The 25,561-nt window shown below is 39.3% G+C and overlaps 1 protein-coding gene across 3 annotated transcripts in view; it reads left to right on the forward strand.

Annotated features, from left to right (window-relative positions):
* The window catches only part of LOC134092043 (striatin-interacting protein 1 homolog), a 108,378-nt gene that overhangs the window by 63,935 nt on the left and 18,882 nt on the right, over positions 1-25,561 (forward strand). For all 3 annotated transcript variants that reach the window (XM_062544846.1, XM_062544847.1, XM_062544848.1), the window contains exons 11-16: positions 5,342-5,407; positions 5,495-5,558; positions 12,215-12,286; positions 13,754-13,828; positions 22,428-22,525; positions 25,052-25,178. In XM_062544846.1, coding sequence (XP_062400830.1) covers positions 5,342-5,407; positions 5,495-5,558; positions 12,215-12,286; positions 13,754-13,828; positions 22,428-22,525; positions 25,052-25,178 — 502 coding nt within the window. The remainder of the gene's footprint in view (positions 1-5,341; positions 5,408-5,494; positions 5,559-12,214; positions 12,287-13,753; positions 13,829-22,427; positions 22,526-25,051; positions 25,179-25,561) is intronic.

Raw genomic sequence — 25,561 nt, forward strand, 5'->3', positions numbered from 1 at the left:
GACTGAAGGCCTGTTTACATGTCAAACATGCATTAAATCTAAGAAACGAAAAACACAAATATCATGTATTGTGTCGTAAACAGTTAATGACTTCGTGGCCACTATGCGCAACTGCATCGCGCAGTGAGCTGAAGGATAGGAGGACCGACACTTATTAACACAAAGCTTTGTAAAGCACTAACAACCACCCCTCAAAGTTCATTGTCCATAAGTCCAAACAATAAGTATAAAAATCCGACAATCCAAAACGATAACGAGATCTCCCAGAAACGAAAAACAAGTTTGTTGAGTAGCCTAGTCCTTCCAACAATCTCAGCTTTTGCGTTTGTTAGATAAAAGGCATTCTGCCCTGCTGTATTCCAATGAGAAAAAATCATCCACAAGGTAGGCTAAGGGTCACGGTAATGCAGCATGCAGGAATCTATATACGCACAAAACGAATGAATGGGTTATATCGGCCAAAACGAATGAATGGGTTGGGAGAGTCGTATGGCTGTGTCAGCAGACTGCAGTCGGTCTCGAGGGGTTAAATAGCGCACGTACTTGAATTTTAATCTGAAGAAGACCACACGAAAATAAAATAAAATCAAAAAAGAAGGATTTCAAGTGTGCGAACCTTTTTCCATTTGTTTATGATTTAGCCTACTCTTGTTCTGCACCTTGACCGGGGATGTGTACAAACTTTTTTACTACACTTGAATTTTAAACCAACTCTTCTCTAGCCTATATCCTATAGCCATACTTTAATCATCAGATGTTATGCTCATTTTTGTAGGCTACACCTCACCGGCAAGTACGCACGCAAATGCTGCTTTTGCACATCTACAATATTGGCCAGGCTATATAGAATAGGCTTTTAGGACTGTATTTTGCCTTCGTGCAACTTTAGTTGTGCTCAATCTAAATTATTGTCAGTAAGGATAGGTCATATTACCAAATGGCGAACCTCGAAAATTATTTAGGATATAGAGCCGTGTCCATTACGCATGCAGTTATTTTTTAGGCTATTGTTTTATTTGAGTGTTTTTGTCTACCATGGCAAACAAGGTTGAAACGTTCGCTCTAAACTTATGTATTTCCAATCGGCTTTCACAAAACCGATGAGGTCCAGATCTCAGTGGCCTCATAGCTGCCTACAGCCATGCATAGTAAGCCTAATGATAGCCTAATAGTTATGACATTAATAGCCTATTAATGACCTCATGTCGGAATGGACGTTGTTTGAAAAAAAAAAGTTAAATAGGCCTAGGCCTACCGCCGAGTGGGGATATGTCGGAATGAACAGCGGATACCAGCTGGGTTGTAAAACATTACTGTATTCGTTGATCTTATCGATGCAGTCCTTGCGGCCACTTCTCCCCATCGTAGGAAACTTTCTGTTTAGTGTTGACAACACAAAGGCCTTCACTTTGTGTGGCAGTGCTTGCTTGCCCTTCGATCCATCCCAGTTGGTGGTTTTGCACCTGTCCCTGAGTCCCTGAGAGCCATATTGGACCAAAAAAGCAAATCTGTCCGGAGCCGCAAAAAATTAAAAGCCTTGTATAAGCCTTATTATATGAAGGCAACACAGGCTGTAAGTGTATATTAGCTACATTAGCCTATCAAAATGACTAAGTAGGCTACAAATAGGCTAATGCGCATTCATGATTAAATGTTTTCCCTGCAGCGCATCCTGGAGAGAATGACACACCACGTGACTACTCCGCTGTAGGCCTACTACGATATTTGGTGCTTTAAGTTTAACTTCCATAACAATATGAATGTATTATGTTTTGTTGCATTGATGAAATTATAGAAATACAGTAAAGAAATTAGATTGTTGGTGTCATTTTTATTTTAAGGATTCCAAAAAAAGGAAAAAACAAAAACGGAAAGTGCATATAGGCCTCCTGCAATTTCAGACCTTCCCAATGAAATAAAATGCAGTCCTCTTCAAACCTCAATAACAATACAATCCTCGATCTTTTGCCCCTTATCTGGGCAACAAAGTGCAATGAAACGTCTGCAATTATAAAAATAAAACAGCAGCCTTTTGAAAAAGTAGGCTATATAAAATGAAAGTAGCCTAAGCCAAGTTAAGTCAGTGCAAATGAATAGCCTACAATGCAGAACAATCCTTTTCTCTTTCCCCCCTTATGGCGGCAACAGACACAAATGAATAGGCTTGCAAACTAATAATAAAACAGCCTGCAATTAAAAGGCAGGTTGCTTAGCTTTTTGAAAATGTAAAGCATCAAATTAGAATAAGACAGTTTAGTTTTCTGCAAGTTCCAAGTAGCCTAAGTCTGTGCAAGGGTACAACGCAGCAGCATCCTCTTCTCTTTTCCCCTTATCTCAGCAACAGACAGACACGCACAATACAAGCGCAGCAATCCTCGGACCTGAGCAATAAAACACAATAATATCCCTAAGTGGATATTATTGGATAGTCACTGGATAGTTTCTCAACATCGGGCACGTAAGATGAAACTTTAATCTTAACACAGGACTGCAAGCTCTCATCTGTGAGGCGGATGCGGTATTTGGACTTGATGTAGTTCATGTTAGAGAATATCTGCTCACACGTTTGTCAGCTATATCGGCTATTTCCAATTCAAGTTCAGCTGGATTTACTCCTGGGAATGTCTTCAACAAGGACGGGTCAATCTCCAGGGGTGTGACAGGGAAAGATAGTGTAATTTTTTCCTTTCGGAACTCGCTAAATCTGCTCCCAAACGCAGCTTGCATATCAACGATCACACTTTGTAAATAATCTCTGTTGAGTGTATGATCGAGATTTCTGTCTGTAAACTCTCTCAGGGACGGAAAGTGAGATAGCGTGCCTCGCTGTACATCTCTGGCGAATACAGTTAGTTTGCACTCAAATGACAAAACAGCTTCTAGCATTTGCAATGCAGTGTTTCCCTTCCCCTGGAGACTTTTATTGAGCATGTTTAGGTGACTTGTCATATCCACCATAAAGTGCAGTTTTTCCAGCCACTCGGTGTCTTCCAGTTGTGGGTAGTTCAGGTTTTTGCTTTTCAGGAATGTTTTGACGTGTTCTATGCAAGCAACAAAGCGACGCAAAACCTCACCCCTGGACAGCCAGCGGACTTTGTTGTGCAGCAGGAGGTCAGAATATTCGCTGTCAACTTCATCTAGCAATTCACGGAACTGACGGTGGTTTAATGCTTTTGCAATTATCTTGTTCACGATCTGGATGACGAGGTTCATCACCTCCATACACTCCGGTGGGAATGTTTGTGCACAGAGTGCTTCTTCGTGCAAGATGCAGTGAAATGCAAGCAGATTTCGATCCAAGGCTTTCTGTAGTAAAGTCACAAACCCCTTTTGAGACCCTCTCATACTGGGTGCCCCATCTGTAGCCACTGAAATCAGGTGGTTGGTGTTTATTCCTTTTTCATTTAAACACTTCAGCACAGCCTCACAAATGTCCTCCCCCCGTGTTTGGCCTTTCAGTGGTATTAATTCGACCATTTCTTCTTGCGGCCCATCAGCGTTCTCATACCTGCATAACAGCGCTGTCTGTTCAATGTCAATCACATCACACAACTCATCACATGCAATTGAATACGCTGGAGCTGAATTAATGTCCTTGATTTGCTGATTGGTGATGTCGCCTGCTATTTTAATGGCCCTTTCTTTCACCGTCTTTGCGGAGAGAGGCATGTCTTTTATTTTCTGGATTATCTCGATTTTGTTTTTGAAGTCTGAAAACAGGTGCTCTGATATTTTAATGAATGAATCCTTCATGTAATCACCATCCGTGAATGGTTTTCCACGCTTTATTATTTCTCGGGTTGCAACAAAACTTGCAGCAGTAGTGGAGTTTGGAGATGCAATCCACTTTTTAAATCTACCTTTGCTCTCCTCTAATTTCTCCAGAAGTGCTGCAATCGCACTTTTTCTTTCAGTCCCAACTGGGTAGTCGGCTGCAAATTTAGCATGCCTTCCCTGAAAATGTCTTTCCAAATTACCCTTTTTATTGTTCGACAACTTCTCGTTACAAATCAAACATGCTGGCAATCCTTCCGCATTGGTGATGAAAGCAAATGATTCTGTCCAGGGCCTTGAATCCCCTGTTCTCATCAGCTACCTTCCTCTTTTTCCCTTTGGGATCCATGGCCCATGACACACCCGCCGGTTTGTTTACAACAGCCACCTGCCTGGCATGGCGCCACGCTGAAACGTGTGTCGCAGGCTATGACGCAAATCTTCATTGACAGAAATGTTGAAATCTTATATTTATTATGCACATTTTTACAGGATTGGAAAATGTTAAGAATGTTTGTCCTCCTACCTCCAGAAACCATATTAAAACCGCATTAAAAAAAAAAATATCCCCCCCATTCATTTTCATACATTTTTGAAGAGGCTCCAAGAGCCACCAGGGGGGCGCTAAAGAGCCCCCCTGGTGGCTCTTGGAGCCTCTTAAAAAATGAGCCGCAGGTTGCCGACCCCTGGCCTAAACAGAGCCCAGCCAAGAACTCCAATAAAATTTTGATCAACTTTGAGGGACTGCTATGACTAAGCAGGATCATCCAGACTACTCGTGGTGATTTTACTGCATACTCTTCTAGTTCTTGAGTAATGAGCTTGTGAACTTTGACAAAAAAAAAGAGGCAGAACAAATTTGACACCCCCCCCCCCCCGTAAAACTGGCTGTTACTTGAAAAGTATTGATCTTAGCACAAAACCATTTCACAGAGTGTCTCCTGGATAACATAGGTGCACATGGTATTTTTTTGAGACGCAAATGCGTGCGCTCTGGTTGATTTGACATGGAATGACCCTCAAGAGTTATTTTCCCAAATAGCCTATATCCACAATTTTGATGCATTTTCATAAATCACTTTTTAAATATGACTTTCCAAGTAATTTCAGTGGAATTGTAATTAGGTTATTGTTATTTATCTATTCTTCTGTGTAGCCTATGTTGTCTTTTGAAGTATAGGCCTAATACAATGTTTTACACAGTCAGCAACCTTTTTTCATTTACATACAATGGTAATTCCTTCCATGGAATTACATTTTCTAGTTTTAATTTGTATTCCTGTTCACCTTGAATACAGCACACAAGAATGACAGGGATGAATACAAGTCAAATATTGCCACTGTCTTTTCAACATGACTGTTCATGTTATCTGCCGCTTGTACTGCAGAATGAGTGTCATTGTAATCTCACACACTGGGCTAACAACCTGGGCTCACACATATTACAGTACCACAATCAGGAACCTAGAAAGAAGTCCAATGTGTAAAATGTTGTGTATCAAATGCACACATCTGATGTGTGTGCTAAATTGTGTGTGCTAAATACAGCATCTTCATTTTTTAACAGGGAAAAGGACATAGAGAATTTTCTGGAATCGAGCAGAAGTAAATTTATTGGATATACTCTTGGGAGGTAAGTCTGGAATCCATTCTTCAGCTTTTGTATTTTGTCTTTTATCCCTGAGCTAACATTTTATTTGTGTTTTATATATCGTTTTAGTGACATAGATACTGTAGTTGGTTTGCCAAGGCCCATCCATGAAAGCATCAAAACGTTGAAACAGGTAGTTATATCATGTCTCAATTGAATTCCACTGAATAATATCAATACTTTAAAGGTGCCCTGTCATACGTATTTCACAGCTTTGTAGTAATGTCTGAAGTTCAACCATGACTCTAAATTTTTTTGTGGAAAAGAAATGCTTTGGCTACCTTGTTGCAAGCCATTCTAGCATGGTATTGAAAGCCTCCAGGAAGACTCGATTCTTGATTTTCACCAGTTCTCATTAATATTCAATGAGCTAAGCTGCTTGGCTCCGGTTGGCTAACAGCTTGTCGGTTTCATCCATAGAATGACAGCTTTGCGACAGCTGTTATCAACTAATTTTAGCTTCACAGCATGAACTATGCTTGGCTACCAGGGTTTCCTCCAGAAAATGTGTTAGTTAAGGTGGTGTCTGTCCAGGCGAAGGGGGCGTCGCTGCCACTGGCCAACCGGGGGGTGAGGGGTGCACAGGTGCACGTCGCCGCCGCTGCCGCATCGCCTCCACCTCTTTTCTGAACAATACTTTAAGACAAGGAGATCAGCCGAAGTAAAAATGTAGTAGGCTAATGTAGTAGCCTGTCAACATTTCATGTTGAAGATGTTGAATTTGTACACTAATGATGGCAATATACCAGGATTTCACATTCAAAGTGCGACATTTAATTGTATCAACAAACAATTAAACATCATTAATACCAGGGGGTCAAGGCCGTGTTGATTAGCTTCGGCAAGTTAGCAAGCGCCATTTTCAATTATGGCGCCTCATGGAGCATTTAGAACCAGCTCCGTGCACGAAAGTCCGTGTTGGGCACGAGCTCTCATGCGCGTACATGATGGTGGACGGGTACCTACAGCCAATCATTACTCCGTGCGACACTCCACTGGACTCAGGTGTGCGTTCCCGAGCAACTTTTTCTGCTTGTTGTTACGCGGCAAGCAAGGTATGTGCATTATCGCCACCCTCTGAACTGGAGGATGACTTTCTTTTTACAGAATGTCCAATAAACATCAATGTAGGTCCATGCGTCATTTCCAGCTTTGGAACTTTGCGCATGGTCAGAGCCGACTGGCGCTGGATCGGAGCGCCAGTGTTAAATATGGCGTTGGCGAAAATTGGCCGGATTTACTAGCCTAGCATCGGCCATTCATTTGTATGGAGGGCGGGACTTAGTCACGCTCTCCAGTTATATATAATACCTCCATGATTAATACAATGTATTGACCTATCCAACAAGACAATACACCTTAAAAGTGTAAATGTACAACTCCAGCACAGGGCCTTTTGCAAGATTGTGTCTTTAGAATATTTGTAATGGTGAATATTTTGGAATATAAATATAATATACCATGAAATATACAATCACAGATGTAATGGTATGACAATTTAACATTGTGATTGAGGTAAAGTTGGTGAATTATTGTGAATTACTAGGCTAAATGGTCATAGCCTAAAGTTGCAACTCTTTGGTTGAAGCTGTATATTGGGCGCGCCTGTTGCTCACTACTAGCCTAGGGGGGGGAGCCGGGACGTTTTTAATGCTTTTTAATTAAACGCAGTGCTTGAAATTGACCGGACCACAGCGGAACTCAGTTCTGTAACTCCTGTCTTTGGGTTCCGCCACTTTTTTCTGCGTTCCGGTACTTACTGAAACTGATCGGACGAGGCGACAGTGGTCCGAGAATAGACAATATCACAAGACATGAAAGACATTACCCACGAGCTACGACAGTGCCCTATCACAGTGTTTCTCAATCTATGGGTTGCGGACCGGTATTGGGCCGCGAGACGATTACCATCGGGCCGCCGGCCGACCCACTCTGCCTTCTTCGAGAAATGCACCATGCGGCCGCACCCATTCTTCTCGCCCATAATATTGCTGCGCGATATTTTGTCGCACAGAAATAACAGGCATATCATATAACACTGCAGAACCTGGCCAGGCATGAGCCGCTAGTTTCTATGATGAACGGTTCGCGAGATAATTAGCGTTGCAAATTACAGTTAAAAATAAGGCCGCGTTCAGACTGCAGATGAATCTGATTCAAATCTGATTCCTTCTCATATCCGATTTTTAGGGCTGACTGTTCACACTGCCTTTAAGCAAGTGTCCAAATCGGATATGGCTCTGTTCAGACTGGGTCACATTAGTAACAGATCTGACAGGATAATGTAGCAACGAAAACAAACATTTCTGCCATCAGGAGGAAATACTTGCTAATTTGGTGTGATTAAACATAGAACAATTTAACTAGGTGAGTGTTCATTGAATGCATGCATACGTGTGTGCATTTGCGCGACAAAAAACGAAACTAATCAGTGGCAAGCTCCGCTTCAAACTGTTGGAAGGCTATTTAATTATTTAACGGCATTTAATAGAACAATGTGGATTCTTGCAACTTTCATAGAAACAGAGCAGAGACTGTATAATGCTCTATTTAGCATTGAGTATTGTTAAGTCACGTTTAACATAACATGGTCAAAAGACATAGCCGTAACGTTGCTCCACAACTCGAAATAGGTGGGCGGTCACGCACGTAAAGTCACGTCACGGACAGTCAAATCCGATCTGAGTGTTGGGAGCTGTTCAGACTGAGACGCATCTGTCCATATCCGATACGAATGCGATATGAAACTATCTCCTGGATGTGGTTTGCAACCGTTTCGCAAAAATCGGATTTCATGTGACCTGTCACTGTTCAGACTTCAAAAGTGACATCCGATACAAATCTGAATGGGCTGAAAATCGGATTTTGGCTGGCAGTCTGAACGCAGCCTAAGGGTGCTTTCACACCAACATCGTTTGGTGCGCACCAAACGGTCCATTCGTACCAAAACCTCTTAGTTTGGTTCGTTTTCGTTGGTGTGAAAGCATTAATCGCACTCGGGTGCGCACCAAAACAAGCGGCCCGAGACCTCCAAAAAGAGGAGGTCTCGGTCCGCTTGACTCCGCACCAAAAGCAGACCTCTGGTGGTAGGTCAAAATAGTGAGTCAAAATTGGCGCCGATTTCTACCGGAAGATAAACATTGAGAAAAAAATCAATCAGACTAATTTTGGTTCGTTTTCTGGTGTGAAAGCGGACCTCACTGGAGTCTATATGCTACATAATAACAATTTCACTGCCTGAAGCGGACCAAATAATCGAATTAGTGGTGTGAAAGCGCCCTAAGAGTCACATTCAGTTCTGCGTCATACCCATTCTTCTCTGTGAAATTTCTCATGACTTCGTAACTGCCCTATGGTAAACTACATATTAAAATAAACAGGAGATCCTACTGATAACAATGGCGTACACACCGCGTTCCAAATTATTATGCAAATCACATTTTTCTCCAATTTTCCTAAATAGTTGATGCAAAAGCCAGTCAGTCTAATTTTAAAGTCATTAACCGTTAGAGAATAATTCAAATTTTATTGAACAAACCTCCCAATCATAGAAGTATTTGAAAATGATAATAATAATAAAAAAACCTCAAAATGCACTGTTCCAAATTATTATGCACAGCAGAGTTTCAAGACATTTTATAGGTTGTAAAGAACTAAAAATGGTAATTTCTTGACTTTGCAGCAGGTGATGTAAATTAAATCAAAAGTTATTTAGATCAAAAACATCAATAGGACAAGTTTCATGTTATCATAGGACCCCTTCACTGTTATCACTTTCACAATTCATGCATCCATTGAACTTGTGAGTTCTTGTAGAGTTTATGCTATTATGTATAATATAATGTCTTTGCAGAATAGCCTCCCAGAGCTGCCAGAATGTCAGAATAGCCTCTCACCTCTCCTGAATCCTGATCTTTTATGGAAACTGATATCATTTGTTTTTAATAACAACATTAGTATTTGATAACAAGCAAACATCGTCGCAAATACTAGTTGGTACTTTTACTAGGTAGCGTTAGTCAAGCGCTAACGTTAGCAGTTATCAGATACTTACCCTCATAGTTGTGAATGTACGAGGAAATGTACATTTTAAATCCCTTGTCCCTCTTACTCTTCGGGGTGCAGGACAGGGCACCTACGATCCTGTGGACGTCGCTGACGCTCATTGCCCCGGTAAATCCGCAAGACATCGGGAAAGTGAAAAGTAAGAACTGCTAGCGGCGGCTGCCAATCGACAGGCTCTTAACCGGAAGTTGATCTGCCGACCCCGAATGGAATCGAACGTTCGCTCCGTCCATTGTGCACATAGCGAATAGAATGGAATCAACGTTGCCAGTGTTCTCTCACTGACTTCAGTAACTTCAATGGAACTTCTTCTCTGTGTGTCTCTCCATTGAACTGGATAGCTCACTTGTCATCCCCACTTTCTTTCACTTCTTTTTCTTCACTTCCTCTCACTTTCTCTATCACTCTCTCTCTTTCTCCAAATTTCAATAACTTTTTAAAACTATATTTAAAATAACACTTTTGATAGCAAAGCAACCACTATAATTACTTAGTAATAACCTAGCAACCACTTCCATAATGACACCCTGGCAACCACCTTAGAAACCAACGTGATTTCCCTAGCAACCAACATGATTTCCTAGAAACCAACCTAGTAGCCACTTTTAATAGAATAGTAACCACTTTATTTAGCCTAGCAACACCTTAGTAATCACTTTAAGTACCCTAGCATAATCCTTGCAATGACTTTGCATGCACTGGTATTTCCTTCAGGAAATGCTTTTCTAGTTATTATTATTATTGAAGGCGTTCGTTAAGGCGGCTGTGTTGTTAAGGTGGCCTGGGCAGGAAAGCGCTGTGGGAAGCCCTGGCTACACTGCAAATTGTTATTAATCATATATTAAGATCAAAAAATCTATTTGGTATCTAATTGTTTTTAGTATGAAAAGACCTACCTAGTGCTCTCTGAAAAGATCTTTTTGACTTGATTTATTTGAAGATTTTTACTTATTTTAAGGAGTCTTATCAAGACACATTTATTCAATGCACTGGCAGACAAATTTGCTTGTTCTTGTACAAATTTACTTAACTCATTCACTGCCATTGACGTCTTTAAACGTCAATGTAAGCACTTACGTTGACTGCCATTGATGTCTATAGACGTCAATTGCATTTTTCAATGGGGAGGGCTCATGGGTGGGCTTGGGAACGATCTGGCAGAGTTTCAGGCTTGTAAAACAGACTGTACTAGCAATCCGAACCGCTAAATGGCAGCAGTGCCATTTGGATGATTAGTATCTGCCTGCAAAGCCACATGCAGAGACATATAGCAAGCAAACACACTGAAGATCGACCACAGTGGATCTAGTTTGCACGTGGTCCAGCAAATAAATATGCTTACTTCTTACATCAAGGATGGAAAACATGTGAACGGTATGATCCATTTACATTGGATATTGCTATATAGACTAACAACAACTTTGCTAGTGCTAGCTTGCTAAGTCTACCGTCCTGTTCAGAGTCTATAGCGACCAGCAGAGTCCCTAGCAACCTTGAAGAGACTGACGAGATAACAGTGCAATCATGGTTGACATACTACTGAAACGCTAATGTTAAAAAGTTGATTTTTACAAAAAGATTGTTTTCTCCATTTTTTGGTTAAAAACAGGTGTTTTTTTAGCAAAACTAACCCATGTTCTAATGACGATTACTAAAGAACAGTAAACGATAGAAACAAACCGTTTTTTCCTGGTGACAGAAGAGAGTCTACTCTTTCATTTGGTTTGCACTGAAAATGGCTGGCAGCCAATGAGTTAAAGAACTGGCAGACACATTTTCTTTTTTTCAGGAAGAGATGTTTTAAAATAAGTCAAACTTTTCTTAAATTAAGTCACAAGAAAGCACTAGGTAACCTCTCTTTATACTGAAAACAATTCCTAGTAATTATACTAGTTTATCCTCAACTCTGGATTCTTGGGACAAGTCTGTTGACCTGCTGTATTGGATACTGGGCTACACTTCTGTGGGGGCAATTTCAACTGGACGAGCTCATGAATAGAAATTACCTCGGCCATTTCCATTTCCGCATGATCAGCTTTTTCAATTGGCCATTTCTTTTCAGAGGCAAGAGCTGACCGAGGCGTAGCAGTTCATTTTCACATTTGGGACATTACACAAATACATACAGACCTAGTACATTTTAAAGTAAAAACGGTGTTGTGTAGCAGGGCACCTTTTAAAGGGGACATATCATGCAAAACTCACTTTTTGCAGGCCTTTGTGTTCATATTTAGGCCTCTACTGTTCTTATAAACACTCCAAGCGCAAAAAAAACCCATCCATCCGTTTTCTGTAGATCAGTAGAAAGACTTTGGTGTCAGGAAAGTATGCAGCTGTGAGCCATTTGGATGGCTCCCTTATTCTGATGTCATACTAAGGGAATTTACATAGACCAATGGTCTGCCGGCTCTGTTTTAGTCATTTTCACCTGTGAAACGAGCAGCGTAATCAATACATGCAGCCGGAGGCGTGGCCAGCCCAGAAACGGCTCAATTTGGGAGAGTCCAATTCTAACCTCGTTTAAAAAGAGGTATGATATGTCCCCTCTAAGATACATTGGGGGAAAGAAGTACATAGCACATTCAACATAGCATTTAGCATTTTGTTTATTCTCAGGACATTTTGACCTTTGAAATATTGACTCATTGAATTCTTCCTCATTCCTCATGTTTGTAACCTATGTGGAAATGTAAAGTTTGAGCTTTACCTGTTTTGCATCCACAGCACAAGTATGTCTCCATAGCAGAGATTCAGATGGCCAAAGAAGAGGAGTATCAGAAGACACCACTGTCTGGGGTATTTGAGTGAAATGGAAATGTGATTGGCCTGCTCTGTGTACCAATACCTCTTGTAGTAAAACTTTAGTAATTAACAACGACTGTATGAACATGGACGATATATGTAACAGTACATTAACACTCGGAGGTCCGGGGGTCTTTCAGATACTTTGACGCAGTCTGCTACACCTTGACATTTTTAAGTTTTTCATCTAACTAAAAACATCTATGCAAAAGTGGCACATATGGCTATATTCTAGAAGACCTCAACAGTAATGATGTAAGAGTAAAGTGGATGTAATGAAATTAGTTTTTATTATAATTCAGTGTAAACACAACTACTGTATATAAAAAGTGTTTTTCAAAGGTCTTCAAGCCCACTACACCAGCTGGAAGGCCAGCTAAAAATGAATGGCAGTAGTCCAGTTGGTTTACAAAATGCTTTTGCACACCTCTTTTGTAGGGACAGGTGCGTCGGAATACGTTACCCAGTTAAACTTGTGAAAGAGAATCCCGCACACTGTCCATTACGCATGCATACATTTATTTACAACGCTTCGGTCATAGACCTTCCTCAGGTGAATTCTCCTCCTCTCCTTCCCTCACCTGAGGAAGGTCTATGACCGAAGCGTTGTAAATAAATGTATGCATGCGTAATGGACAGTGTGCGGGATTCTCTTTAACAAGTAGTCCATTTGGGAAAGAAACATGGCCTGCACAAGAAATTGTGTGGCATAATGTATCAGATAGATAGATAGATAGATAGATAGATAGATAGATAGGATATACTTAATTATTAGCTCAATCAACTCTCAAGATACAACTTCATACTACAATCTACAGTAACCAAGCAGACACTCGGTCTGCAAGCAAAAAACACTTTTTAGAAAAGGACCAAGTGTCTATTACAAAAGTGTAATATAACCAGTGTGATAATGAATAATATGTCTGTACCAGAATAATAGAAAATTACTAAATTTGGCTGCTCGAGTTATTGACATAACTTGATGCTTGGTGGTAGTACTTTAAAAAATATTAATAATAATAATAAATATTGTCTAAGTGAATATATGTACAAAATTCAGAAATGCCAATAGTAGTATTTAGATAAGATATGGATCTTTTTTTTAATCTGCAGATAAGTTATTTCCTTTGGAACAGCTAGAATAAATAAGCACAAAACAAGGTCACAATATCAAAATAATTAATTAAATAAAAGAGTTTTACTCTCTATCATATCATGTATCAACAGATATATTGTAATTGAAAATAGCATAAATTCAACACAATCTGACAACTGAGAATGCAACTGAGCTGTTGGTAACCTAGGGTGGAGTACAACTCCACACGGAGGAGAATGCACAGGGGACCAGCTTTTTCTTCAAGTATGCAAATGTACTTCTTACTAATGGCAAATCTATTGCAAAACTAATTATTTTTACTGACCATGTTCTGCATGTTTGTATGCATCCATTTCTTCCAATAGGGTGAGGAGGAGGTTGACATGTGTGCCACTGAGTTGCTGTACCAAGGAATTCTTCCCAGTCTGCCTCAGTATATGGTAAAAGCTTATACTTGCTAACCCTAGTTATAGACCCAAACCAACATTTGTGTTGGTGTTAGTAGATGGGCTAATTCACCCATGTTATGCTACCCATACATCAGAAGACATTTTTTCAAGTCGTTTCAGTCTCACACTCTCCTATCTAAAGACAAGCCACAGATTTTTTTAGGCAATGACTATGATTTTGCATCGACTTGGAATCTTGTAGGGTCACTATTTACAAGACTGCAATAATTTAAATGTGACCCTGCACAACGAAACCAGTTGCTTTGGTAAAATCTACAAAATGAAGCTATTGTGCTCACATGAGCGTCCATAAACTAAGCTTTCCAACGATATGTATATCGAAGGTATTACAGAAACTATCGCTAAGATAACCGCATCCAAAGTTGACATGGTTCTCCCGTCACGATATGCCAGAAGAGGAGAAATCAACTTTTTAAGAGGCGTGGACAACGGGAATGACTGCTAATATGTTGAATCTTCAGCGGGTTGAACAGTCAAAACGTATGTCTTTCCGTGAATGAGTTCACGTTATGAAACTGTACACTGCATACTGTCGAATTTAGCGAAAACTTGAAATTCAACATTTTAACCCAGAAGTTTGTTTATTGTGGATTTTCTCAAAATAGTATCGTGTGACAAGCGACTGATTTTGCTGTGAAGGGTCACAAACATGAACTCAACAAGGCTTGTATAAACAACCCATTTAGCCTGCTCATATCAGTCATATTTTTTGTGTTTCTGCAGCATTGTTTCATGGACACGTACAGTGCCCTCCAAAAGTATTGGAACATATGCTTAAAGTTAAATATGAAATCATCTTTTGGAAATTGATCTTAATGCCTTAAATGAAACAATGAGGAACTATTCAACCTTTAAGGACATACATTTTCTTTGTGGATTAATAATGTATTGTAAATGAATAAATGTTTTCCTTAAAATACAGGGGGTCATAAGTATTGGAACGCCCATGTTCAATTTCCATAGAGGATTTTTATTTTTATTTTTAAGGCGAGACACGGCAGGTGAAAACACTGTTTTTGTGACCTCCGGTCAATTTCGAGATTTTGTGCTAGTTTGCTACCTTAGCATGTATTCTACCACCCTACTACAACAGCAAAGTCCGATTTGCACTTTTAGGTGTTTATTTCACGAACTTTTGTCTGCTCGCGCCTATGTATTTCTCCTAATTTCACCAAAAGTTCCCATTCTAAAGTGTCATGTACTCCCGCTACCGTGATCCAAATCATATCGTGTGTGATACCGTTGGGAAGCCCTGTTTCTCCTGCATGATGCTATGCAATCCAAATATGGACATTTCCTTTGTATTAGCAACCAATCGCGAAAGTTGAAAGACGAGTCTAAGCTGAGAACGCATCTCATTGGCTGTGTTTCAAGGCTGTTTTCTCAAAACGAGTTATTTGCGGTATTGTGTCATTTTCCGGTAGATACTTCTCAGTCTCTGTAGCGCCTATATACTCCAAACTTTCTAGTTATACACTTAACAGTATTCTGAAGACATTTACTGAGGGATTTGTTAATACATCATTCCTGGCCTGATTTATGTGACATTTCAATCAAAAAAGCATGGCAAAAATCGTTTTTTTAAGGCTATGGACAGCATATTTGGATTTCCTAGGCAATGAAAGCAGATATCCTGAAATCCTTCTGTAATTTTATTGTAATCTTATTTGTAAACAACATGAAAGAATAATTTTGCACCTGGCTTTATCATATCTTCAGATCTATCTACCGGAAATGTATGCAAAATCATGCATATTTAATGAGATAGTGCCTAATTTGCATAATTAAACATACACATTTCAAAAACTTGTAATACATTTTTTTCTCATAGTTGTGTAAGTAATCAACTGAGGAAGTTTCATGGTGATACATATTATTTAAAAAATGTACCCTATTCACCTGTAGTGTCTCGCCTTAAAGGTTAAATTTCAGCTTAGCCACCACAAACAACTAAAGTGTAAATAAACTGCTAAGTATACATATATTTAAACATTTCTTTCTTAAAAAGCGATAAAAAGTATCATTTAGGGGTTTTCTGCAAAGGTAGCATGTTTAACGTAACTAGGTGATGATGTCATACGAGGAACTCGCAACCCATACTCCGCTAGATTCTTCTTACTGTACATATGGCTATATGGAGAACGAATGAGGACGTGGGAAACCATCAAATTCTTTGTGGACTACAGCCCTACACTTTTGAACTGGTCAGGCATGAGAGAGGGGAGGAAAATGCCAGGAGCCTTGACCCTCAAAGAGTTTAATGCTGTAAGGAGAATGATGGAGTTGGCCAGGTGTCCTGGTGAGTAGAGCTAATCTCGGCTAGCCTGGTCACCGTGCAAACTTAACCCGGATAACATAACGGAACAAGCCAGTCTTCTCAAAATCTTGCCGTCATAGAATAGCAAGGAGGGACAAGACTGAAGACATTATTTACTTATGGTGTCAGTCCTAATCAGAGCAGTGATGCACACACTGCACAAGTAACCAATCGCTAGTTCAGGAGCGCTGATTATCCTGTAATCTGAAGGAGTAGCAAACCACCAAACGCAAGTCTAACTCGAGCAATAGCAAGTCTAACTCGAGGCTGTTCGCTAGTTGTTTTGCGCCTCAGATGTTGTTTAACAAGTCCCAAAACAAATTCAAAGGTGTACAGAAATGCATTCAGTCAATACACTGGTCCTTGTCGTCTATCTCTCCACACTGTTCTTTCATACATCGCAAAACATCTCCGTCTCCACTAGCTGTTTAGCCTCTGAAACATACCTTTATCACTGTAGGCTATTTCAGTCGTTGCTTTTACCTTCCCTAAAGCCTACGAAGCTGCCAGTTAGCATATCCAACTGCTGCCTGCAACTAGTAGTTCCTAAATTTCAAAGATGCTGTCAGATTTTGTTGTTGTTTTGAAAGTGTCACGACGAAACTAAATATTCTTCCGATGCCAACCTCACGCCTAGTGCTAGCCAGAAGCCAGTGAAGGGCTAGTTCAAATCCAATGACAGCGGGGATACATTTTTTTTGCAAAGGTTCATCTGTTGTTTATGGATGGTCAGAAAAAAAAAGTTTACTTAGGCTTTTGTAGGCTTTTGTCGTTTAATTTGTCATGGGCACATTTTAGGGAACATTTATAATATTTTCATAACCCATATTTCTTCATTGCACCGTAACACAGTTAACTCTAATGAGTTCCTCTTGTGACATCATACCCCATATAGTGGAAGGGAGGGGGAGTGCCAACTTTTCATATTATATTCGATAATATTCAGCATTTTGGTATCAAAACCCATACAAAACAATGGTGGGCGGTTCTAATATTTATGTTTAATAAGCACATTGCATTAACTTCCTGAAAAATTGACCCTGAAATTTACACTTTAAAGGCCATGGATCCAGGACATTATGCACCCTGATAAAGTCCCCTTGGCCTTTGGAATTAAAATAACCCCACATCAACACTATACCCTTCACCATACTAAGAGTTTGGCATGCTTTATGTCAGTTATTAGCTGTTAGCTAATTATCATTAGGGCCCGAGCACCGAGGTGCGGCCACTGAAGTCTTTCTCACCAACTTGGCATGCTCTAAAACTCTTGTAATTTAGCAGCCATATGTGGAATTGCACTTGATACTCAGAGACAGAGCTCTGGCCTAGGGTTTGGCTCAGGGACTCTATAGCGCCACCTACCGCGCTGTCTGTTGTGGTTGACGCATGCATGCACGAAAATGAACCAAATTTGGTGGCCAGATGTGTTGTATGATTCTGAACAACTTTTACATTTACACTACATAGTGAATCTTAGACAAGTTTGAGTTATGATTATGATTATGAATTTTGCACATCATGTATTTTGAAACACTTCTCCTAGACGGTTTATCGAAATTGTGTCATATGGGCAGTAAAATGATCTGGAGGGGTTGCCCAAGAGAAATAGCAAACAGATTTTTGAATTTTTGAAGCATATTCAAATGGCGAAGGTTTGAATTATGGTGACTTATTAAAGAAACAGGAAGTTTGTGTTATGGGCAGAAAAAAGGTAACAATTTGGATGTAATTTGGCAGCTACATGTGGAATTGCTACCACTAGTCAGAGACAGAGCTTTGGCCTAAGGTGTGGTTTCGGGACTCTATAGTGCCACCTAGCAGCGCATTGTCTGTTCTGGTTGACACACACATTCAGGAAAATGAACCAAATTTGGTGGGCATGTGTGAATTGCTATCTCTAGTCAGAGACAGAGCTCTGGCCTAGGGTGTGGCTTAGGGACTCTATTATGCCACCTAGCGCAGTGTCAGTGTTGCTTTGTTAGATTCCGTAATGTCACAGGTCCGCACCGCAGGTGCTCAGGCCCGCCATCGCCGCTTGCGGCTATATTTAGGGCCCGAGCACCGAGGTGCGGCTGCTGTAGCAGCGGCTGCACCGTAGGTGCAAGGCCCTATTGTTTTTGCTCAGATTATTATTATTATTATTATTATTATTATTAGGGCCCGAGCACCGAGGTGCGTTCACTGAAGTAGCTGCACCGTAGGTTCAAGGCCTTAATGTTTTTGCTCAGATTATTATTAGGGCCCGAGCACCGAGGTGCGGCCACTGTAGCAGCGGCTGCACCGTAGGTGCAAGGCCCTATTGTTTTTGCTCAGATTATTATTATTATTATTATTATTACTATGGCCCGAGCACCGAGGTGCGGCCGCTGTAGCAGCGGCTGCACCGTAGGTGCAAGGCCCTATTGTTTTTGCTCAGATTATTATTATTATTATTATTATTATTATTATTATTATTATTATTATTATTATTATTATTATTATTCTTCTCTCTTCCTCTTAGCCCATGCGGCCTTTTTTCACCAACTTGGCATGCTCCAAAACTCTTGTAATTTGGCAGCTACATGTGGAATTACGGTCGCTACTCAGAGACAGAGCTCTGGCCTAGGGTGTGGCTCAGGGACTCTATAGCGCCACCTAGTGTGTTATCTGTTGTGGCTGACTTACATTCAAGAAAATTAACCAAATTTGGTGGGCTTGTGTGTTATTGCTACCGCTAGTCAGAGACATAGCTCTGGCCTAGGGTGTGGCTTAGGGAATCTATAGCGCCACCTAGCGCATTGTCTGTTGTTGTTGACAGATACTTAAACGAAATTTAACCAAATTTGGTGGCCATGTTTGTTGCTCATGCACATGCCCACCAACATGCACATGTTGCTTTGTTAGATTTCAAAATGTCACAGATCCGCACCGCAGGTGCTCGGCCCCGCCATTGCCACTTGCGGCTATATTTAGCTGGTTTGAATGGCATTGCGCTCAATGATAATGAAACCAGCTAATTAGCTAACAGCTAATAACTGACATAAAGCATGCCAAACTCTTAGTATGGTGAAGGGTATAGTGTTCATGTGGGGTTATAACTGGTCTTTAAAAATAAAAATAAAAATCCTCTATGGGAACTTAACATGGGCGTTCCAATACTTATGACCAGGGGTTAAATTAGGATTGGTTATGTGGGGGTCTCTGCCTCGTGCCCGCTCCCATACATGTTATTTGCTACATTCTGGTGCATTCTAATAGGTTGATATAGCCGACTTCACAGAGCCATTTTAAATCTTGGTGAAAAATCAGGATGTGGAGAAAATGTTCAATGTATTGATCCCTCCACACAGACACACACACACACACGCACACGCACACGCACACACACAAAAAGCTAGTCATATGTTTCTATATCTTTTGGAATTCATATATAAGTGTATATATTTTGCTAATAATGTTTATTTTTTTACAATCTGCATAATTACTTGTAGTTAAAAATGTTTAGTCATTTGTGTACTGATTTCAAGACTATTACACTTAGTCATAATCTTTAATGTGGTGTACATCTAATTGAGTGTGCATTAGTGGTGTGTGTAATTGAATGCTTGTCGCTTTAAGAGATACGTGAGGGTAATTAGCTTTCAGTTTCACGGTTTTACGTGAGTGAAAAAAAGTTGCATAGTGCATGACAAGGATATTTGGATACAATTCTTGAGGCTTTCTGTGTCATTAGATAAAATACATGTTCAAAACACTAATAAGTCAAAGAAAATCTTTCTAGGATCATATAAGAGATGAGTATCTTGCAGTGCTCCTTTATGATTTTAGTGAGCGTTATGATTTTAGTTAGCAAGCTCTCCAGATGCGCAAGTTGCGTAGAACACACAGATGGCTCCCAGAGGTGTGTCGGCACACTGTGTCAACTATCGCTGAGGAGCAAGTAGGCTATCAAATTAGTTGCGTGCGTAGTAGAAAAAAATCTCTGATCGCAAATGTCCTCATGAACTTTGAGAGGTCGTCTTGCCATCAGGAAAACGAGATGGTCTGTTGTCAATTGTTAAAAATATATTGTTTAATTATTTAGAACTGAAAAGCGTGAAAAAGTTTAGTTACTTATGATGTGTGATCATGTGCCCATGTGCTTAATGAGGCATTAAGATCAATTTCCAAAAGATTTTATATTTAACTTTAAGCATTTGTTCCAATACTTTTGGAGGGCATTGTATAACATTCTCAACCTGCAGTCTATTCTAGGGAGTTCTAGGGAGTTTTTCCTTGACCCCGTTACTCATGGGCTTTCTTTGAATGTTTAACACTCTGTAAAGCGCCATGATACATGTGTAATGTTTTGGCGCTCTTTAAGTGAAATTAAATTATTATGTAGAATATAGCAACATCAAATTAGATCATGCTATATGGATGAGTAGGGGAAGGACTGTAGAAGTGTTTTCAGGCAGGACCCTGCAAGAGTAGTTGTTAGTACTAGTCGTTGCAAAATCATGGTCTGTGACTGAAAATCTGTGGCTTGTCTTTAGAGACTGTAGTCTTTCAATGAATCTTTTCCAAGTCTTTTAAAAAGTCTTCTGACGTATGGATAGCATTACTTATGTGCTAAATATGTGATGGTAAAAAAAAAGAAAAAATCACCAGCTACATGGGCAGTCATTTGCTGAGCCAGACCTGTGCACTACAGCCTTTTTAAAGGCACCATACGACACCTGCCACTTTTATCCAAAGTGACTTACAACTATCAAGGTACAGTGCAACATGTTAGTGCAGTAATAAACACTTCTTGCATAGAATAAAATAACAGTTTAAAGGAAAGAGGGATTTTCAGAATAGGAAAAAAAGTGGTAGTAGTAAGTGCTAAATTAAAGATGTCTAGTTGTTGGTTCAGTAGTGTTAAGAGAGGCTTGGCTATGGAATGATTCACTCATGTTAACAAGATGCAAGCGCAGGTAGAATGTTACAAATATGAACTTCTGGGGAGTAGGCACAACCAAAAAGCTGAATAGAGGAAATATACCTCATAATGAGTCATAACATACAGTGCCTATAGAAAACACCATACCCCTTTGAAATAGTTACTTTATTTGTCTTGCAGCCTGAAATCAAAACCCTTTATATATATATATATATATATGTATATATATATATATATATATATATATATATATATATCGTTTTCCAGTTTTATTTAAAAATGTAGCTGTACAACATCAAAATAATGAAAAAAAGGCAACAGTTCTGAAAATTAATAACAAATGAAAAACTAAAATAACAGGGTTGGAAAGTCATCATACCGCTGATTTAATGCTAACAGATTGATGGCTGTAATTAAAGCAAAAGGAAGCTCTACAAAGTATTAAATCAGGGGTTTGATAACTTTTCCTAGTTTAAAGAAGACATAGAATGGATGAATTGAGTATTGCACTGTGTTCTTTGATGTTAAAATATGTGTTCAACTTTGATTTAAACTCAATTGTGATTTTACAAGCCCAATTAAAACCATATATTTAGGCTTGGTATTGAAATGGTCCGTTTGACTAAGTGGCGCCCTCTTTGGCAACCACAATTAAACTTCAATGGATTTGCTATATCTGACATCACAAGTAGGCTTTGTTTTAATTTGTCAATTTTTTTGTGGCTATTTCTAAGTTCAAGATATCATATAAAGGAGGGCACAACCATGCCTCATGTTCATGATAGCTCTTTGTTTATGCACAACCTCTCCTAATTTATGAAAACCAATACAAAAATGGTTTCCATTCTATGTCTCCTTTAAGTTTCCTAGTTTCTGGTTTTCTAGAACATATTATAGTTCTTCATTTTTTATTAGAACAGTTATCAGAACTGTTTTTTTTCCCCCATTATGTTGATGTTGTCCAGCTACATTTGTAAATTAAACTGGAATCTTTTCTTTTTTTGAAAAAATGTTTTTTTTTTATTATTTGGCTGTAAGCCAAATAAGTAGTTGGTATTTTTTTCAGTATAAATAAACTTACCTAACACTTTTTCATAAAAGCATTTGACTTGATATAAGAAGTCTTTGACTTCTTTTATGACGTCTCATCTTTTAAGAAGCTCATTGAACTATTTGAGGGGACTGCTCTTAGGGTATTTGAGGTTAAAATGGATTACATGAATGTGAATTTAAGTTGCACTCTACTTCAATCTCACTCTACTTCAATCTTTGAAGTTTTCTCCGGTTACTAATACAGTCATTATTTTCAATGTACTGTATGATGTTTATTCTATTATATCTCCCAGATTGCTCTGCTGAAAATATTGCTTGCAGCAGCTCCCACATCTAAAGCTAAAACAGACTCCATTAACATCCTGGCAGATGTGCTACCTGAAGAGATGCCGTGAGTGACTTCTTGACAGAATGTATACAGTTTGGTTACGTATTGAATGGCTACTTCTCTTAATCAAAATTCATAGACTCATGTATAAATATTATTTAAAACATCAGACTGTGGACCAGTTTCAAAAGCAGTTCGCTCAGCTTTGTTCACAACTGGGACAACAGCTACAGACCAATCAGTTATTTCCACTATCTTGCTTAGACCTGTTTTTTGTGTATGGATTAGGATTGTCACTTCGAGCAATATTCAAACATTTGTTCCAACATTAATGGGTAATTTATGATTCATATATACAGCTATAGAATATTTCCACCGCTAGTAGATTCTTACCCGAATTGTTGCTCAGCAACTGTATTACTTTGTATCTTGTTAACCGTTATGCATTCTACGCACAATGATACAGAATGAAATGCTGTGTCAGCCGTGCTATATCAGGAAAATGTACAACGCCATTGAATGTGATTCAACCAATCATAATCAAGGACCAGAACTATCCGTTTTGACTTAATTTACGAAGGGTTTGACTTATGTAAAGACGTCTCATCCTGAAAACAAGCCAATTTGCCCTAACAACCAGCACATTTGTCTACCTGTGTGTTGAGTAAATTTGTCTTGATGAGACTCTCTAACCCTAAGAACTCGATTAATCCAAAGTGTGTCAAAACACACACCCATTCTTCTCTGTTACATTAGCTGCAGCCAGAGGAGACCTTTTATTGCACGAAAGAGCAGAAGTGGGGCTTTCCAATGCGACTACGCACTTGTTTACAGGATCAAATATTCAAATAAAGAAATCATGAAATTAAATTGAAATATATAATATTTACAGTCTATACTGCTCTGCGTTCACCTGCGCACCCATTACTCTTGTTTGAATTACTCGCGGACCCATGATCAGATAGATATGGCATGCATGTCAGATGAAGAAGACACAGATCTATCAATTGCTTTTGCATGTTTTTGTGGCAAAGTATGTTCATAATCCAACGCTATCGTATGTTTCTCTATGGCAGCAAGGCAGGTTCATAATACAGTTTTGAGATCTTAGCAAATTCCTGCATGGTATCCAATTCAAGACTCATATTGCATCCCAATTTGTTTGACATTGAAACACTTTTTTAAACACCTTTACTTTCATTGCAATGCAGTAAAAAGTTGTTGCAGAGAATCATCATGAGTGCACACACAGGCTAACGCACAACCTTGGGTCAAGTCAGGTCAGATCAGCTCGTGTCACAGATATGGAGCACAGGAAGGTCTTTTTTCATCACCAAATAAAAAATTATATCTATAAGGCACACACCACATATTTCTGTAAATTGCTCAGCCATAGTCTCCCTCCACCGTGGTTCTTATATTGCCAAATTTAGGACAGTCTGGCCTACACATACATGAAAGGCATGTCAAGCAAATGAAATTTTTACTTTTTTGATCCTGTGAGGGAAATACAGTTCTCTGCATTTAACCCAATTTAACCGAATTAGTGAACACACACAGCACACAGTGAACACACAGTGAGGTGACTCAATATTTAATCACTAACTCAGAGCAGTGAGCTGCCTGTCCCACCAGCGGCGCTCTGGAAGCAGTGAGGGGTCAGGTGCCTTGCTCAAGGGCACTTCAGCACGTGGACTGGTCGGGGATCGAACCGGCAACCCTCCGTTTACAAGCCCGAAGGCCTAACCAGAAGGCCACGGATGCCCCAAAACATGTTGAGCTGTCAGCTTGCTGTGTGGAGATGCATGTCAAAATATAAGAATTTTTCTAATATGTTTTTTGTATTTGCATTATTTACAAATAAAAATCAAATCAATGCAAGTATTAATACATGACATTGTGGAACATCTGGGTAGCAGTAGCAAGGTTGGGTAGCAATCTGGAAAAAAGCAATATAGTACATGTGTGAATGGCACAATGAACAGGATAAATGCTTTTAACTAGGGCTGTCAATTGATTCAAACATTTAATCTAATTCATAACACTTGGATTTTGTTTTCTTTTGTGGTGAATAAGATCAATAATAAAGATACAAGGATATACAGCTCATTGGTCCAGCTGTCCATGTTGCTTAAAGCTTCAGCTGCAAACTAATGGCATGACTTTTGAAATTGGTCCAGACTTGATTTTTGAGAAAAGTGATAGCCCTACAGTAGCATGGGTCACTACCATCAGTGCCAAATTTAACTAAGTGTTATCAATCTTATTTTAAGATAATAAATATATTTGGTATTGTTTTTAGTATGAATATAGATTCTCCGGAAGACTTTGACTTCAGTCAAATTTGCTTGTTTTTAGGACAAATTTGCTGATGTTCTCGGTGAGATGTTACTAATTTGTGAAAAATATAAGCTTATTTTCAGTTTGATGTTAGCACCATGAAATGCCGAAAGGAACAGGGTAGTTGGCAACATGGGTTGAGTAAAAAAGTATCTCTCAGAGGTAAAATAGGGAAATATTAACATGTGGTCATGTGGTGTATTATTCAGTATGTGTTTGTCCAATTATATTTGTCATTTGTGTCTGTAGAACCACAGTCCTACAGAGCATGAAGCTGGGGGTTGATGTGAATCGGCACAAGGAGATCATTGTGAAAGCTATCTCTGCCATCCTTCTGCTGCTTCTCAAACACTTCAAACTGAACCATGTGTATCAGGTAACTAATTTCAACCACTTCAAATTATGTTACAAAGGTGCACTGTAGCTATTACTATTGTTTCTAAAAAGGATTACCTTACTGTGCCTAAGGTGGCATGTTAAAAAAAAAAAAGGTTAATGGTCATTCTTACAATTATCAGGTAGGCAAGCAAACCTGTATGAAGTAAAACTTGTGTCGCTTCAAAATTAATCTTAATATTTTGTATTTGCATTTCAGTTACTAAATTTGGACAGTTGTATTGAAAGTCTCAATTTCAATAGCATATTTAGAAACTGAATTAATTAGTTTGAAACGGAATCCCATAAGCTTGAAACTGAATGTAATATTTTAAAATTGAATTATTTTTAATTAATTTGCTCTGATACGTAAATGATCCTCAC

The sequence above is a fragment of the Sardina pilchardus genome, chromosome 9 (assembly GCF_963854185.1).
Source record: "Sardina pilchardus chromosome 9, fSarPil1.1, whole genome shotgun sequence".
Lineage (NCBI taxonomy): Eukaryota > Metazoa > Chordata > Actinopteri > Clupeiformes > Clupeidae > Sardina > Sardina pilchardus.